The following is a 20,070-nucleotide window of genomic DNA, read 5'->3' on the forward strand; positions in this document are numbered from 1 at the left end:
ATTTATCAAATGGTGAACTTTCACTATCACCCTTTGATAAAAACACCTTTAAAAAACCCATAGAAATGAATGGAGAGTGGCGGACTGTGGAGATCTCTAACTTGACTCCTTGATAAATCTACCCCCATTGACTTGGTAACAATGTAACTTATGAACTGGGCAGCTTATGAAACCAATGGAACCCAAAATATATATGCTCTCTTGGTTTATATTATAGACTGAAGACTAGAAGACATTTCATAGCAGAAGCTTAGCACGGTAGTAAATTGCCCATCTGTTTTACTAAAAACAAATCATTGCTAGCTACCTCATGGCCCATATGTCTGGCTGCAAATTATCTCAGGTCCCGGTTCCTTGATGCAGTTGCACATATGCACCTAACCCTGGTGACACTCTATTTCATTTGTATCATAGTATATGGACCTGCAAGAGATGCTGATTATACTGTTACGGCTGAATCAAACAGCAACATCTATATCGACAAAGGATTGTCTGAAACATTAGAAGACAACCCTTTTGTTGCTCCTTTAAACTGTCCATCTCCTACTTACTATATGTGGATACCATATACCATGAATTTGACTAATAGGTGAAAGGAGCACACAGACCATTGTAGGTAAAGAATGCTATACAACACTCTAAAAACAGCAGTTCCATGAAGTTCAGCTGCTTTGCATAAAACAATGCTGCAGATGCAAGAGAATCAAATAAAAGCAGAAATGAAACAGTGAAACATCAGATAAACATTGATTAATGCAAATTAAAATATACAAGCATCATTATGCGGTTGAGCAGACATACACAAGGAAATTGCATAAATAGAAACCTTGCAGAGTGCAAAATTAAAATTAGAGGGGAAAAGAAACCCATCTGCCAAAACCTCAAAGATCTCAACATAAAATGACAGAAGAAGTATAAACCGCTGTCAGTCTTTCTGCTAGAGACTCAACATTGTATTAAACTAGCTCTTTTGGCTAAAGAATTAGGTTGTATTCCTGCACGTGTTGATACTAGATTTAATGTGGTCTTTGTGCATTCCATCAGGATCTTCATGACAATTTTGACTTAAAAAAAATTCTGAAGGTTGGTAGTTATCTGTTTAAGAACAGAAAGAGAAACATGTAAAGAAATAATAGCATCCAAAGCATTGCAGCTTCGTATTGGCACCGCTGTTCAGCCTACATAGAAAAGCAAAGCAATTGTTCTCAGTAAGAAGTAAATAACAGAAGCACTGTGCCAGCTGGGGAACAAAAGCACTATCAAAGACTTATAATTAATCTAACCATTTCTTTTAAAAACCAGATTATTTCCTTGAGGGGCTGTGAGGGCTGGTGTATTATCTTACGCCATTACACGTTGGGTTGAAAAAAGTCCATAAAGTTCAGCCCCTCCAAGCAAACCCCAGTGCACATATTGTACATACACTCACATAAACTATACATACACCAATATCTATATTACTTGTAGATTTTAGCATCACTATAGCCTTGGATATTATGCTTGTCCAATAAATCATTCAAGCCATTCTTAAAGGCATTAACAGAATCAGCCAACGGTGTATTCCACAACCTCACTGTATATATAAGCATTGCATATAAAATTGTTGAAAAGACCCGCACTCCATTTTGTGAAAAAAATGAAATTGCTTTTATTGTGTACATATAACCTATATGTACACAATAAAAGCAATTTGACTTTTTCACAAAATGGAGTGCGGGTCTTTTCAACAAGTATACATATATATATATATATATATATATATATATATATATATATATATATATATATATATATATATATATATATATATATATATATATACTGTATATTCGTTTACAAATAAATAGCACACTTTTATAAAGACCAGTAAGGGCATTTCATTTTCCTGCTGTTCTACAGCTGTACAGTTTTGGTCTCCATTTCTCAAACAGAACATTATTGTATTAGAGAGGGTACAGAGAAGGGCAATCATATAATAATCTCTCTAATGCTTTATTTACCAGTAGGTCTTTCCAGCTGACACAAGGTCACCCATTCCGATTAGAAGAAAAGAGGTTCAGCCTAAATATTTGGAAGGGTTGTTTTACAGTGAGAGCTGTGAAGATGTGGAATTCTCTCCCTGAATCAGTTGTACAGGCTGATACATTAGATAGCTTTAAGAAGGGATTGGATGTCTTTTTAGTAAGTTAAGGAATACAGGGTTATGGAAGATAGCTCATAGTACAAGTTGATCCAGGGACTGGTCCGATTGCCATTTTGGAGTCAGGAAGGATTTTTTTCCCCATCTGAGGAAAATTGGAGAGGCTTCAGATGGGATTTGATGCCTTCCTCTGGATCAACTGGCAGTTAGGCAGGTTAAAAAAAAAATAAGTCAAAAGGTTGAACTTGATGGACGTGTGTCCTTTTTTAACCTAACTTACTATGTTACTTACTATGTTACATCATAACAAATTTAGACAGGTGCATAAATTTGGGCAACCCAACAGAGATATTACATCAATACTTAGTTGAGCCTCCTTTTGCAAATGTAACAGCCTCTAGACGCCTCCTATAGCCTTTGATGAGTGTCTGGATTCTGGATGGTGGTATTTTTGACCAGTCATCCATACAAAATCTCTCCAGTTCAGTTAAATTTGATGACTGCCGAGCATGGACAGCCTGCTTCAAATCAACCCATAGATTTTCGATGATATTCAAGTCGGGGAACTGTGATGGCCATTCCAGAATATTGTATTTCTCCCTCTGCATAAATGTCTGTAGATTTCCAAGTGTATTTAGGGTCATTGTCATGTTGGAATATACAACCCCTGGGTAATTTCAACTTTGTGACTGATGCTTGAACATTATCCTGAACAATCTGTTGATATTGGGTTGAATTCATCCGAGCCTCGACTTTAACAAGGGCCCCAGTCCCTGAACTAGCCCCACAGCATGATGGAACCTCCACCAAATTTGACAGTAGGTAGCAGGTAGTTTTCGTGGAATGCGGTGTTCTTCCTCCATGCAAAGTGCTTTTTGATATGACCAAATAACTTTATTTTTGTCTCATCAGTCCAAAGTCACCATCTGCAGCAAGATGTTCTTGCAGGTCTTTGGAGGTGATCTTTGGGTTGTCTGTAACCATTCTCACAATCCTCCGCATATGCCGTTCCTATATTTTTCTTGGCCTGCCAGACCTGGGTTTTACAGCAACTGCCTGTGGCCTTCCATTTCCCTATTACATTCCCTACAGTTGAAACTGACAGTTTAAACCTCTGAGATAGCTTTTTGTAGCCTTCCCCTAAACCATGATACTGAACAATCTTTGTTTTCAGATCTTTTGAGAGTTGCTTTGAGGATCCCACGTTGTCACTCTTCAGAGGAGAGTCAAACAGAATCACAACTTGCAATTGGCCAACCTTAAATACCTTTTCTCATGATTGGACACACCTGCCTGAAGTTTGAGGTTTTACAAGCTAATCCAATCAATGTGGTGTTGCCGGTCATCAGTATTGAGCAATTAAATGCATTCAAATTGGCAAAATTACAAGGGTACCCAAATATTTGCCAGTTTTTCACATTTGATTTAATTTCATACAACTGAATACCGTTTCACTAAAAATCTTTGTTCAGAAAACACCCCAGATGTTCCTGGAAAATGAAAGGCATACCACTGTTATCTTTTCTGTTGAAAGTGTTGAAAATGAATTGTTGAAAATTATTTTATTTGAAAATTATGCAGGCTGAGAGGGGTTCCCAAACTTTTTCATATGACTGTATATACACACACACACAAGCTTTATGAACTAAACAAGGATCTCTGTTTAAAAACGACTGCAAGGGCCAAAACCTTTTAAAATAAGACTAGTAATGTAATGGGTTTGCTCAGTATATCAGAGCTAAAACAAATCTTATTCCTCTGTTATAACATCTCCTACAAGGTTGTACAAACAGTGAAAGGTCAGCATTATTTTCTCAGTCAAGCATCAAAAAGCAGGATAAGGGCTTCTGTTGTTATGCAGCAAATCACTGAAATGTGGCAATCTCTCAGATGCTTTCAGCCAATTGCTGCTTTCTTATTGCGCGTCCTCTGCTGAACATGCACACAATAACCTTGAGTGAGGTACAATAGCTAGACATTAAACAGCACCAATTAGTTTATTGCACTGAAATACCGGCACCTTGGTGACCAACCAACAATTTAATGGGTTTCTTCTGAAAGTCATTAAGACATTTCAAAATATGTAGCTGAAACTCAATGATCAAAAGGTCAAACGCATTTAAAATGTAAGAAAATGACTAACATTTGATTAATATAACACTGTTCTTAACATCGTGTAGTTCGAATATTTATTCCATAATGATACCCATGCATAAAAATGTATTCTGAACACGTGCATTCAGATTTCAGCAATCCTGACTAAGAAGGTACTGTATTTGTTGAAGTTTCCATAACTGCAGTGCCAATGGCCGGTCTGATTTATGTTCAATATGAGCTCAATCAGCAGGCATTGGAAGAAAAACAATATTTAATCCTATACAGTTTAGATTCTGATTCTTTTTCTGATGCGCCCCCATGCCTGTGCCTAAATCAGAATGCTTAATGTATGTAGTGTTTTTATGGAACACCTGGAACAGCTTCCTAAGTGTCCTTCTGACTTCACTGGGAATTGTGCCAACGTCGAAATGTAAACGCTTTTGTAAATAGAAACACCCACCAACACATTTTCAGACAGAAAAGTGCTCACATCTGCTCAAATACAATTGAAGTCACTAGAGAGCCGTGAGAGACAATCGGGGGAAAATCGTCCATGTGTGACATTAGGGCTACAAAAGGAGAACTATACCCCCCAGAATGGATACTTATGTAACAGTTAATATCATATTAAGTGGCCTATTAACGAATCTTCTCAAACTGGAATATAGATATCAGTAAATATTGCCCTTTTACATATTTTTACCTAGAGCTCCCATTTTAGGATATTCTGTGTGATGCCTCAGAGATCAACTGACCAGAAATACTGCAGCTCTAACTGTAAAAGGAGGAAGTGCGGGAATAAAAGACAGAACTCTGTCTATTCATTGGCTCATGTGACCAATGTATGTGTGCCCTTGGTTTGTTTGTGTAAGGCCAAAGGCCTCAGGAGTAGTGAGGACCAAGGGAGGAAATAACAATGTCCAAGTTCGCAGTACAGAAGAGGATGAGACGGAAGAATGGTCAAACAAGCAACAAGATCAGTCCAGGCAGAAGAGGTTCAAGGTCGAAGATTTCAGGCAAAGGTCGGTACACAAAATATCAGGAAGTTCGCAAATGAATCACACCCAGGAGTAGTAAACTAAACCTATAATTGGGCACTGATGATTATCCAGAGTTCCCTCTTATAGGCCCTGATTTGGCGCCAATTTTGGACGCATCAGCGTCATGACGTGTGCGCGGACGCGCTGACATCAGCGACTGACGCACTGACGTGTGCGACCGACGCCGGCGCCCATTATTGACGCCGACGCCCATTCCGTCGCCGGCGACCAATCCGAGTGCGGGAAGAGGTCGGCGTCATCCGTCTGCGTCCGTGAGGAACCAGGGAGCCACCATCTTGGACGCCATCTTGGTCACCCCGCTCAGACTCCATTACAGTACCCCCCTCCCTAGGGGGGGCCTCAGAACCACCTGGGTTAGAAGGAAACTGCCGATGGAATTTTTGGACCAGGAGAGGAGCATGGACATCTGATTTCTTTACCCAGGAGCACTCCTCAGGGCCGAATCCCTTCCACTCAATGAGGTATTGTAGAGTGCCCCTCGAAATTCGGGAGTCCAGGATTCTTTTTACCTCGAATTCTTGATGACCGTCCACCAAGACAGGAGCTGAGGAGGAAGAAGAAGAAGAAGTACCTGCAGGTTTGAGCAAAGAGACATGGAAGGCGTTTGGAATCCGCATTTCCGAGGGAAGTTGTAAATGGGCAGCCACCAGGTTGATGATCTCAGAGATGGAGAAGGGACCAATAAACTTGGGACCAAGTTTCGGAGAGGGGACTTTGAGACGAATGTTCCGGGTGGATAACCAAACCTTGTCACCGGGTGCGTACAAAGGGGAAGGGACGCTTCTTTGATCCGCGAACCTTTTCTGGACCAAGGAACTTTTCTCCAGATTGACAACCGTAGCGTGCCAGATGGCCGACATGTGGGCAGCTTGGTCATTGGCGGCAGGGACATTGGTGAGTAATAAGTCCTGAGGAAAAGCCAAAGGATTAAGACCATACATACAGAAGAAAGGGGATTTTTCAGAGGAGACGTGTAAGGCATTGTTATGTGCGAATTCAGCCCATGGAAGCAGATCCGCCCAATCATCTTGGCACAATGATACATGGCATCGAAGAAACTGTTCAAGGGCCTGGTTAACCCTCTCTGCTGCTCCATTAGACTGTGGATGGTATGAAGAAGAAAATTGAAGAGAAACACCAAGGGCTTTACACAGGGATCTCCAGAATTTGGAAACAAATTGGGAACCACGGTCAGAGACAATTTCGGCAGGGAAACCATGGAGGCGGAAAATGTGTTTAATGAATAATGAAGAAAGTTCAGGAGCAGAGGGGAGTTTTCGAAGAGGAGTAAAATGTGCGACTTTACTGAATCTGTCAATTACCACCCAAATAACAGTGTAACCAGAGGATTTAGGGAGGTCTACGATGAAGTCCATAGATAAATGAGTCCATGGGCGAGAAGGAATGGGTAGTGGTAAGAGTAACCCCTTGGGAGGGGAACGTCCAGACTTGGATACGGCACATACAGAGCAAGAAGAAACAAAGTCTTTGACATCCTTTCTTAGGGAAGGCCACCATACAAGACGAGACAGAAGTTCAGTGGTTTTTCTGATTCCAGGATGCCCGGCCTGCTTGGAGCTGTGGGACTGAACCAAAATGGAATGACGGAGTTCAGGGGGGACAAAGGCAACACCAGGAGGGGTTCCTACAGGAGCAGAAGGTTGGACTGACAATAACTGGGAGGCCAAGGATGGAAATAGAGCGGCGATGATCTTGGTAGGAGGTACAATGGACTCTGGTTCGGTGGAAGCAAGATCTTCAAGAAGAAAACTTCTGGAAAGAGCGTCTGCTTTCCTGTTTCTAGCACCAGGCCGAAAAGTTAGAATGAAATTAAAACGAGAGAAGAATAGTGCCCATCTGGCCTGACGAGGGTTGAGGCGTTGGAGAGACTGGATATATTCAAGATTTTTATGGTCTGTATAGATGGTCACAGGGACAGAAGAGCCTTCCAACAAATGTCTCCATTCTTCTAAGGCAAGTTTTACGGCCAGTAATTCACGGTTTCCAACATCATAATTTTGTTCAGAAGAGGTGAATTTCTTAGAAAAGAAAGCACAAAGATGCAATTTCCCGTCAGTCGCCGCTCTTTGGGACAAAATTGCTCCGGCACCAACATCTGAGGCATCGACTTCAAGAAAAATGGCTGGAATGGTTCAGGGTGTCTGAGAATGGGGGCAGAAGAAAAAGAAGTTTTAAGATCCTTGAATGCTTCCAAAGCTGAAGATGGCCAATGCTGAGGCTTACCCCCTTTTCTGATGAGTGAAAGAATGGGAGCAATTTTGGAAGAAAACCCCTTGATAAATTGTCTATAGTAATTAGCAAAGCCAATAAATCTTTGGATAGCTTTAACACTGGTGGGGAGAGGCCAGTCCTGGATAGCGGAGACCTTGGCAGGATCCATTCTGAAACCCTGTTGAGAAATGATGTACCCAAGGAAAGAGATGGACGATACTTCAAAGGAACACTTCTCCAATTTGGCAAATAAGTTATTTCTCCGCAGACGTGAAAGGACTTCTTGGACTTGAAGACGGTGTTCAGCAAGGTTCTTGGAAAAAATAAGGATATCGTCCAAGTACACCACCACATACTGGCCCAGTAAATCCCTGAAAATGTCATTTACAAATTCTTGGAAGACCGCGGGAGCGTTACAGAGACCGAATGGCATTACCAGATATTCATAATGCCCGTCCCGGGTGTTGAATGCGGTCTTCCATTCATCTCCCTCTCTGACCCGGATTAGATTATAAACCCCACGAAGATCCAACTTGGTGAAAAGACAAGCCCCTTTGAGTTGGTCGAACAGTTCGGAGATGAGAGGAAGGGGATAACGTTTTTTAATTGTGATTTTATTCAAACCCCTATAATCAATGCAGGGCCGCAAACCTCCATCTTTTTTCTCTACAAAGAAGAAGCCGGCTCCAGCCGGGGAAGAGGAAGGACGAATAAAGCCTCTCTGCAGATTCTCTTGAATGTACTCCTTCATGGCACAGGTTTCAGAAGGAGAAAGCGGATAGGTGCGACCCCTGGGAGGCATGGTTCCAGGAAGAAGTTCGATGGGGCAGTCATAGGGACGATGGGGAGGCAGGACTTCGGCAGACTTTTTATTGAAGACATCAGAGAAGGCTTGATAAACAAAGGGCAAAGAAGAATTGGAAGACACAGATGAAACTTTAATGATGGACTTGGTGGGTAAACAATTTTGCTGGCAGAAGGAACTCCATCGGGAGATCTGAGACGAAGCCCAATCGATTACTGGGTTATGAATGTTCAACCAGGGCAACCCAAGAACAATGGGGGTAGAAGGACAATCGATTAGAAGGAAGGACAATCTTTCAAGGTGCATAGATCCCACAATAACGGAAAGTTCATCGGTGGAATGGGAGATTGTAGCAGAGGACAGTGGACGATCGTCAATTGCCAATGCACGAAGAGGAACAGCCAGAGATCGCAGGGGAATGGAGTGGCTTTCAGCGAAGGCTTTATCCATGAAATTCCCAGCTGCGCCGGAGTCAAGGAAAGCTTCAGAAGAAATCGTCTGGGTTCCAAAACGAATCTGCACAGGAAGGAGGAAGCGTTGAGCAGAAGAATGGGGAGAGGGACCAATTCCACCCAGGTAAGTCTCCCCAGTCTTACCTAGGTGTTGGCGTTTCCCGCTTCACTGGGCACTCATAGGCGAAGTGGGATTTTCCACCACAATAGAGGCAAAGTCCAGCAGCCCTTCTCCGAAGCTTTTCCTGTTCGGTCAGACGAGCCCGTCCGATCTGCATTGGTTCTTCCGAAGGCAGGGAAGAAGAGGCAGGAACCGCAGGATTGGAGAAGACAAGGTGGAAGCCGGGTTGAGAAGAAAGGGTCTTTGAAAACGAGGAGCCAGAGTAGGTTGGAACCTGTGGAATCTTTTGGTTGGGGAGCGCTCTCTGTCGAGTTCAGCTTGAAACTCCCTCTGCCGAGTATCTACCTTTATGGCCAGGGCGACTAGATCTTCCCAACGGGATGGAATTTCCCTGGACACCAGATCAGTCTTTATACGTATCGCCAGGCCGTTGTAAAAGGCAGCGTGATACCCGTCATTGTTCCACGAAGTCTCTGCAACCAGGGTGCGGAATTCAATGGCGTACTCCGAGACTGAGCGAGTTCCCTGTTGAAGATGGAACAGGCGTGCGGAGGAAGCAGTGGCACGACCCGGAGCATCAAAGACCAGTCGAAGTTCTCGAACGAAGGCTCTAGCATCATCGATAATGGGATCCTCCTTCTCCCATAGAGGCGAAGCCCATTCCAGTGCCTTCCCTTGCAGACGGGAGAATATGAAGCCCACCTTGGCACGTTCAGACACGAACTGGCTGGGTGCGAGTGCAAAGTGGACCTCGCACTGGTTGATAAACCCACGGCAGGCTGCAGGATCACCACTGTAGAGTGGAGGAGCCGGAATGCGGGGCTCGGAGACATGAAGCGGGGCCGCAGGTACAGGTGCAGGAATAGGATCGGCGGGTGTTAAAGCCGACAGCTTAGCAAGAATGGTTTCCAGAGCCTGGCCAAAGTGAGACTGCTGTACCTCATAGGACTGCATCCGGGAAGCCAGACCACGAAGCGCTCCACCGACATCAGGCGGCGCTGGATTCTCCTCCGAAGGGTCCATGGCCCAATTATAATGTAAGGCCAAAGGCCTCAGGAGTAGTGAGGACCAAGGGAGGAAATAACAATGTCCAAGTTCGCAGTACAGAAGAGGATGAGACGGAAGAATGGTCAAACAGGCAACAAGATCAGTCCAGGCAGAAGAGGTTCAAGGTCGAAGATTTCAGGCAAAGGTCGGTACACAAAATATCAGGAAGTTCGCAAATGAATCACACCCAGGAGTAGGGATGTAGCGAACCGCCGAGTATGTGTTCGCGAACGCCGGTCGCGAACACCGGCAAAAAATGCGAACAGTTCGCGAACTGTTCGCGAACTTCGAACATCCGAAAATCGTTCGATTCGAACGATCGAAGGATTTTAATCGTTCGATCGAAGGATTTTAATCGTTCGATCGAAGGATTTTAATCGTTCGATCGAACGATTTTCGTTCGAATCGAACGAAAATCGTTCGATTTTAGCGACCGAATGGTCGAATGATTTTGACGCGAACGCCTATTGGCGAACGTCGCGCGACGTTCGCGAACTTGCGGCGGACGCGAACAGTCGAAGTTCGCGCGAACTAGTTCGCCGGCGAACAGTTCGCTACATCCCTACCCAGGAGTAGTAAACTAAACCTATAATTGGGCACTGATGATTATCCAGAGTTCCCTCTTATAGGCCCTGATTTGGCGCCAATTTTTGACGCATCGGCGTCATGACGTGTGCGCGGACACGCTGACGTCAGCGACTGACGTACTGACGTGTGCGACCGACGCCGGCGCCCATTATTGACGCCGACGCCCATTCTGTCGCCGGCGACCAATCCGAGTGCGGGAAGAGGTCGGCGTCATCCGTCTGCGTCCGTGAGGAACCAGGGAGCCACCATCTTGGACGCCATCTTGGTCACCCCGCTCAGACTCCATTACAGTTTGTGTGCACTGTAAATCCTATGGTCCTAGTGGGCAGCCCTTCAAATAACAAGTTGTGGCACTTGCTCATTATGTGCATTATGGGCTATCTTTGAAAACAAAACAAAAATGACTGTTTCCCCAGCTGGTGTGGGGTTGGGGGGGGAACAATTTCAGGGTGACAGGTGCCCTTTTTGGAGGAATTTCTATTAAAAAGCCTGCTCTTTAAATAGGCTTCAAAATAAAAATTATAACTTTTTGCCCATAATAATGTATAATATTAAGTAAAGCAGAGTAGTGTTGGCCGTGTCTTTTCCTGTTGATGTGCCCAGTGTAGAGTTGACAAGACAAAATCCCCAGGTGTTATTACCATTATAATCCAGGGCAGTTTACAATGCAAAAGCTCTTTTTGGGAACCATGAAGTGCAAAGTATGGTGTAGTTATCTAATTACAGACAAATGCTACAATGAAGGCAACAAAAACAAAACACAGCAAGAGCCAAGAGTTATTTCTTTTGCAAAATGATTACAAATTTATCAGAGAATAAAACATTGTATAACATTAACAAAAGACTAGTCAAAACTATTTATTTTCTCTTTACAAATGCGATCAGTAGGAAAGGATTTTGATAAATGGCCTGGAAAGTAGATCAGTATGAAATCTGTTTGCTTCACTGTGCAAGGCTTTTTGCAATGTATTGGACAAAAGACTTGCATATTTTCCTATTCATCTTTTGATTTCATGGGGGAGAAAGGTTAGCGGGAGTGAAGCAAAAACGAAAAAAAAACGGGAGCTCTTCATCAAATGAACACTCATTAGAGACAATGAATGGATAAATACCAAGAAAAGTGTGAGCTATGTCATTACAAGTGCGCTTAGGGATGAATTACGCTAACATTCTACAGAAGTAATTCTGATGAGATCTCGAATATGTTGAGCTGGTGAAAGGTAGGATATCCCAAAATAAATAACAATTATCTTCATAGACCTCTTAAACATAAGACACAGGGATATAAGCAGAATATAATTTTAGTATGTAGGTCGTCTACTGTGTCACCATAGGAAACCTATTTTTGCACCCCCGCTTAATGGTTTAAAAATTAGTGGTGAGCACAACTTTCCTGTATTTGTTATAATTTATGCAGGAGCAATGGCCAGCTCCATGTTGTAGCTCCCACCCGCTCCAGCTATAGTCAGGGGATTCCAGTGATCAGGCCCGGACTTGCAATCTGTGGGTTCTGGGGGCTGCTATAAGGTGCCATGGAAAGTCAGTATTTAGTCGGCTGCTTGGGCCTCTATGTGGGCTAATTGGGCCTCTGTGTACCTGAAATGCCAGGGCCTATTTTAATTCTCAGTCTGGACCTGCCAGTGATGGCCAATAAAAGGACAACCTTGTTTGTGAGTTTTAACCTTGACGTAGTTGGCCAGCTTAAATATATTGCAATATATGGACAAACAATCCCTGTTTTGTTTAAAGGGTAAGGCATTTTAATTAGCTGTATGCACAAAATGTCTCTGTCTTAAATATATTAATAATTGGTTGAGTGCAGAGGACTTATTTGTCTAAAACAATTTGACAGGTATGAATCTCTCTCAATGTAACATAAGCTTTGGCCTAAGGCAGTGCTTGTCAGACATATAAAGTTCAAGCTCCCCTTTGGTCAGAAAACCCTTAGCTCATAACAAGGTTAAATATATAAGAAAGGATTGGGGTATCAATCATTGAGCCATGCTTGCAAGAATATCTAAGACAGCAAATATATTTTTAATCTCACCCTAATTGACTGGAATTTCATGTGTATCTTGGAGAGGAAATGGGCATTTGTTTCAAATCTCACACTAAAAAAACTTTTTTAGTGTGCAAGCCCCACAGTTTGGGAACCACAGCTTTAGGTCATCAACTAAATTCCAAATGGAACTGCAACCAAATGTTGTGACAAATAACAATTTTAAAATATACTAATAAATCATATTTTTTGTTTGCAAGTTAAGTTAGGGCCTCCTAATATGGGCCCCAATCCAAAGCGGTGTATGGGTGGGACAACCCAAACAACTGTCAGGATGAGATCTGGGTTGATTGCCAATGTCCTGTTCTGGACCAATGCAGTACCATGTCTCTAATGACAACATCTTATGCAAAAAAAAAAAACATCTAATCAATAACACACCCAGTTCCCAGATATATATCACTGTGTGATGTATCTAAAGCATATTCATTTAGGGGCACCATCATGTTTTTCTGTTACAAAAGGAATCTGTCTGTAGATAGAAAGTAGAAAAGCAAATTTACCAAATATTGGAGACGCTGTCTTTCTGTCTCTGGAGTAAATTCTGAAGACATAGGAATGATCTCACCATTTCGAATAATTATAGCCCTAAAACAGAAAATGTAATTAAAAATCACAATTAACAGTCTAATTGGAGAAAATACAGAGAAAACCACTTAGTTTATACATTTCATAAAATTGATCAGTTTAATTTCAAGTTTGTAATAATAGGCAGTAAAAGTTGAACACATTAATCCAATTTCATTTTATTAAAAGGTAAAAAAAAAACTACCTTTAATATCTCACTGTATTTCTTCCCTTGTCTCCCTGTATGTGTCTGGCCATTTCCTCCATTACTCTCAGAGCCACCATCTTTTCACACCATCCACAGCCACCAGTATCTCTTGTCTGAAACCTTGCAATCTTCCTGCTCATTACCTATTGAATTATATCCCTGAATTCCTCCATAGGGAACACTTGCTCAAACTCTTAAAAAAAAACTCAGATCCTACCTTTTAGGGTAGGACTACATGGACGTTTTTGGCGCGATCCGCAACAAAACGCTGGTGTCAAATCGCATGCGATGGAAATAAGGTAAGTGAATGCATTGTCAGATGGTGTTGCAGCATTGATCCAACGCGACACGACTGTTGGATGCAGATGCTGCATCTGCATCAGACAGTCGTGTTGCGTCGGATCAATGCTGCAACTTCATCCGACATTTCCATTACTTACCTTATTTCTGTTGCATGCGATTTGATGCCGGCGTTTTGTTGCAGCGCGTCGGATCACGCACAAAACGTCCATGTAGTCCTACCCTTAGGCCTGAACTACACAAACGCTTTTGTAGGATGGTGTCGGATTGACAAAACGCATCCTACAAGTCTGATGTTGTTGCGTGGGTTAACATACAATGGGACTGATACAAAATCGGATGCATAAATAAATGTAAAATTTTCCATCCGACATGACACGACTGTCGGATGTTAACGATGCATGCTGCGTCTTCATCCGACAAGTTTAAGGGTAGGACTACACGGGTGTTTTTGGCGCGATCCGACGTGCTGCGCATAAACGCAGACGTCAAGTCGGATGCGACGGAAATAAGGTAAGCAATAGCATTGTCGGATGGGCTGCATCTGATAGTTATGACGCGTAGGATCAATGCTGCGACTTCATCTGACATTTGTATATCCTACCTTATTTCCGTCGCATCCGATTTGATGCCTGCATTTTTGAGCAGCGTGTCGGATCGCGCCGAAAACGCCTGTGTAGTCCTACCCAAACACAGATGGTTTCGGAAAGACTTTTTTAGCTAATATATTGACTGTCAGGTGTAAACGCATGAACTACAGACACCATCTGACTTTCTAAGCCAAGGGGCATCAGATTTTGTAGCATCCTACAAAAGCTTGTGCTGTTGCGTGGTGTTGTGTGGCGTAGCCTGGTGTTGCATGAAGGGTCAGATAAAATCTGACCCACAAAATCTGATCGAAAAATGTTTGTGTAGTTCTACCCTTAGAGCATAAGTACATAACCTGGTCCAGTTATGGTCCAATGCCCAAACCCTTGTGCACTTATGCCCTACGTTTATGTAATCCATCCACTGTATAAGCTCTGTGGGGCAGAGATCTGCTTACTACACATGACGTTTTATTTCTCTATATTTATTATTATTTCTTTTCATGCTTATCCTCCCTTTGTGTACCTTTATACACTGAAAGTTGTAAAAAGCGGTGTACTATATAAATAAAACTATACAGACATAAAATACAACCAATTTGCACACTTTCAACAAAACAGCGCCTTGCATCAAATGCCAAGCTCTATTAAATTTAGGAAGCTTTTTTTGCCTAACTAGAGGTTGTTTTGTGCATTTTTTAATTGTGTCTATGATAGATTTAGAATTATTGGTCAGCTATACAGCAAGTTTCAGCTTGAAGGTGAACAGACATTCTCCACAAGGTTATTGTCTTCACAAGACATCTTGTTCGTTCACATATAAAAGGTGCCAAGTGAATTTTACTGCTCTAATTGGCTTATTTTTGTGGCTAAACTGAAAAAAAGCCTGGATCTTATCACAAAGAATTCTATCAGTCCATTCTGCAACAGCCACAGGGATCACTTGAAACTGGAAATAATGGGAGGTATAAGGAGGACGAGCTAGGCCCTTCAACTGTCTAAATGAATATCACATGGAAAGTTGTGCTCACCTCTATGATTTTTAATAATAAAATGGTGGCACAATAAGGGCATGGCCATATAATTCATACACATGCAGAGGGTCTTTAGCTGTATTTACTAGCAAACCTACAGCTTAATGCAGTAAGGCTTTTTGCTTAATAAAAGGGTCCTTTTCTACATATATACCGGTATGGACTCCCTTCCATAGAAAATTATTTCTCTATTTCTTTTTCTCTGTAAGAAAAAATTATACATTTTACTCGATGGCAACTAAGTTGCATGAATCCATTTTATTGTTGGTTTAATTTAATGTTTAAATGTTTTTTAACAGCCCTAAGGTATGGTGATCCAAAATACGGGGAAAAAACTATCCCGAGCATACTTGTATAAACAGAAACCACACAAGCATTTCAATGATCCAATAAATACAATTCAAATTAGCTTTGGCAGCCAAGAAATGTTTTCCCCTATTTACATTAACAATGACTCAACTGAGCTCTCATGCAAAGATGGGAAAAATGAATTAATGGGGGTGATGAAATAAGCAGAAGTTTGTGTTTCTGGTAAAACATTTTATCCTGTACGATGGTCATAAGTCAATAACAGATGTAACGCTAAATTAGCACTAAGCAAACACATTCATTTACATGCCACATTGCCAAAACCCCCAAATAATTCAACACTAATGCTTTCACAGTTTGCAAAATTACATTTTCGTTAGCTGCTAAGTTAATAATTACATTTTAATATTTGCAGAGTGGTAGAGAACCCAAGAGTCTGTTACAAATGCACCAAAACAAATCTTGTGCCTTGTTAAAAATAGAATGTTTTTCTTTTTGCAATGAGAGAAAAGGAAATATGCATTTTTTTTTCAGCAAGATGCACAGTTTATAAACGATAACATCATTGCAATTCAATAAAATAAAAGTGTGGGGGTTCTTGACATATGGAGATGCATTGTTTACAGTTGTAAATGTATTTCACTGGCACTTTGGGGTGACTGCCATAGCTGGTGGGGTGATTTGGTATTACTATCTGAGCGACTCAAAACCATAGGTTGGGAGGTATGGGAAAGGCAGAAGGTAGTCATTTGTAAAGTGGCAAAATATCTTTCATTTTACTAAATGTATTGTGATTTTATTACTTGATCAGTGCTCCAGAGCACAATAAGGAGACATCTAAAGATGTCTTGAAAAAATATGAGCTTCATCATATAAGAAGAATACAATGGTAAAAAGAACTGCAAGAAATCAAACAAGGAAATTAGAAAATTGTATTAAAACATATTTATTATCCTAAAATTATCCTAAGCAGGCAGTAAGTACAGATATCCCAACACATCCAATGAATAGCACCTGTAGGGGGGCATATGGACACCTGCAGGCTGTCTATACACAGCAAGTTGTGACTCTTGCACACTACTCCGTGTCAAACATGAATCTCTATGTCTCTGGAATCAGGCAAAATTACTTGCTTCTGATAACGCTTGGTGTGAATATGGAGAGAGTAGGTAGCCATTTGCATTGTTCCCTTGTATAGTAAATAAGACCTTTTGTGTTTTTTTTATTTCTACAGTCTACCTTTAATAAACAGCCAAAACATTATTAGACATAATTTTTCACAGTAAGTGTAAACATTTTTTAAACAATTCTGCTCTTACCTGCTGTCACCAGCATTGGCTACATACAATTTCCCCAACAAGTATACTACAATAAGTGATGTGCAGCCACCTGATATATTGTAAGTGCTTCTTTCACGTTCAATTCGTAGATCCTGGAGAAAAAAAGATTTTAGATTAAAATCAAAAGGTAGAGCAGCTTTCATATGAAACCAAGTATTGTCTTAAAGGCAAGACCAGACATGGCTGAAATGGAACAGAATCTACATACTCTAGAATACTGGTCACACACATTGGTTTGGCTATAACTGCATAGTTACCACAGAAGTTCATTTGTCTAATACAATGGCAGCTTGCAGATGTTGTATCCTAGAGCTTGATTAAGTTGGTTAAGAATATAAAAGCCTCTGCTTAACAACTGAGTTAACAAAAGGAACTGAAGAACCCCCTAAAGATTCATGCAATTCTATAGTTCAGGTCCACAGTCAATCTTCAACTTAAAGGGCATGTAAAGTCTAAAATAGAATAAGGCTAGAAATGCTGTATTTTGTATACTAAATATAAACATGAACTTACTGCACCACAAGCCTAATCAAAGAAATATGCTTTCAAACTTGGCTACAGGGGGTCACCATCTTGTAACTTTGTTAAAAATCTTTGCAAGACCAAGACTGTGCACATACTCAGTGGCTGGGCTGCTTAGGGATCGTCATAAACAAAGCTGCTTGAGTTCTGCATGGCTGGGAAGTAAGACGGGGGCTCCCCCTGCTGTTCATAAGTATGATTGTTTCCCTGTTCAGCAGTTAGGGACCGTCTGACAATTCCTATCCACAGCAGTATATGAAGGGAGAATTTCACTGCTTACAGTCAGGTTTCTTATAAAAACGGTACACATTTTTTAATTAAGTATATTAGAGATAGGTTTCTTTTTCATTAAAGAAAGTAAAAATATGATTTTATTTTTTTGCCTTTACATGCCCTTTAACCTCCTCCATGTTGCCAAATACAGGGGATAAATGATCTTGAAAAAAAACAAAAACTAGAAACATTATAAAGATATAATGGATCTGGGCCTGATTTGGCCCAGATTGTGGGTGGCCAAATAGGGCCCAGATCGGTTCGCTTGATGACATCAAAGCGGCAGTACCCCAGCTGTTCCTGAACTACAACTCCCAGACTGACATGGCAGCAAAAAATATTTTATGGGTGATTAAGGTTGTATGTTAATTATGAGGCCTGTACCCTGAACATATCTGCTATGAGACAATAATGGCCGAATACTGCATCCTAAAAAAAAAAATACAAAATGGAGACTAACAGCTAATTGTCCTAAAATATCACTTCTTCATTGCACAACCCCATATTTAAAAAAGTTGGGACACTGTGTAAAATGTAAATAAAAGGAGGCTGGGATGAACAATTTGCAATTAAATATAGAGTTTACATGATTTGCATATCATCCCATTCTCTTGTTATTTATATTTTACACATATTGGAAATGTATTTTTATTAAAAGTTAATTTTAAGTTGAACTACATATTTATCTGGCTTTTCTTACACATGTGAATGTACAGCTAAATAAGGCCCTGTAAATATAAAGGCAGCTAATAAATATGATATAACGGACTGCAACCAAAGACTGCTAATTGAGGATGCAAGGAATAAGTAGGTTATAATACTACCTAAATTTATACAATTTATGTAACTTATGTAAAAACTTTCATTACTTTCAAAGAAATGTATGTAACATGGGTGTCTATCAACAGCAGGCAGAATTGTGTGACAGGGGCAGGTAGATGTGTAGGGTTTAACCGCTGCCCAAATTCCACTGCCTCCAATGTACTGACTGTTAATTAGCACATTAAATAATTTAATTATTTATTTGCACTATTTATAGAGTAATAATATAGCATCTTCTACATGGACTTCCTGGCTGTGGAATGACTAATTATTGGGTCCCAGAGCAAGATCATTGTGCCCCTAAACTAACGAATATTAAAATATTTTGCAACTGCTAATCAGTCCCATGGGGCCCCCTTTAGTTTTTAGGTCCCAGCAGTTACAGGAGTTCTCCCTATAGATACACCCCGGTTTTTTCAGTACAGTGGTTGGTGAGGTGTATCATCATTGAAAAAAAATACATCCAACAAGCTCAAACCTTTCATCCTAGCAAAATCCACCTACCTGCTGGCTGATAATTTGTGTAGCACACACAAAGGTTGTGGCCCAAATTTTTTTTTAATGCGCTTGTGTTCAAGGAGGGCCATATAAAAAACTTGTGAAGGTCCCCAAAATTTCTGATGACTTTCTTAGTGTATTTTATGGAAAGTCACTAAAAAGGAAGTATGATAAATAACGGAAGCATTTGGGAATATGGCCAGTAACAGTGGCAAACCCAACTCTTATTCATCTAAAGGCCAATGCTGAAGGCTACTAATGCAAGCCGCATCATACAATGAGCCCTTCGGATACACCAGTAGAGATTCAAGACTGTAAGCGCCAATAAGTGCGCAAGCCTCCTATTTCAGTCCCTAATTCCTTCAATGCTCTATAGGCAGAATGGTTTTGGATAATATGCTTTCCTGGGCACCTACTGAACAATAAAATGATTACAAATCCTACATGCAGTAGGGAATATTTCCCCCTTTAGCAGATATGGCCTCAGGTCAAAATAACACATTGTTCTGAGAGATTCACATGACAAAATCCAGGGGTAGAAGAGAGGTTATCTACAGTATACTTTTGCCAAGTTATTCGCCAAAGAAAGCTACTATTCTTCTCTTCAACGTACTGTATTAACAATCAAAACAATACTGCTGGGAATAGCTACATAAGCCCTTATGAACCATGGTAGAGAAATGACAGACCAGAAGTTGAATGATTCATTGCACTTAATAATGGTTGTTTTCTAAAGTTCTCTCTTAGTTCAGTGCGACCTTGTACATTGTACAAAACATTCTCTTCCTATGTTCCAGGCACCAAACAGCTAACAGCAAGCTCCTTCTACTATGCTTCAGAAATTCTATGTGTTTATCAGTGTAAAACAAGCAGACCCTTTGAAGAAAAAGATAATTTTCCAGTATGCTCATGATTTTATACTCATTAGCCAATTGGGATGATTTAGGTCGGACAAAAAGGAAAGACATATCTGCAAAAGTAGCAAGCTGTTTTGGGTCATTTCATTCA

General features: G+C 41.0%; 1 protein-coding gene across 1 annotated transcript in view; it reads right to left on the minus strand.

Moving 5' to 3' along the window:
• Positions 1-20,070, minus strand: part of ppm1h.S (protein phosphatase, Mg2+/Mn2+ dependent 1H S homeolog) — a 99,774-nt gene that overhangs the window by 41,303 nt on the left and 38,401 nt on the right. The window contains exons 4-5 of the mRNA XM_018256040.2: positions 16,927-17,039; positions 13,106-13,190 (exon numbers count right to left, since the gene is read on the minus strand). Coding sequence (XP_018111529.1) covers positions 13,106-13,190; positions 16,927-17,039 — 198 coding nt within the window. The remainder of the gene's footprint in view (positions 1-13,105; positions 13,191-16,926; positions 17,040-20,070) is intronic.

The sequence above is a fragment of the Xenopus laevis genome, chromosome 3S (assembly GCF_017654675.1).
Source record: "Xenopus laevis strain J_2021 chromosome 3S, Xenopus_laevis_v10.1, whole genome shotgun sequence".
Lineage (NCBI taxonomy): Eukaryota > Metazoa > Chordata > Amphibia > Anura > Pipidae > Xenopus > Xenopus laevis.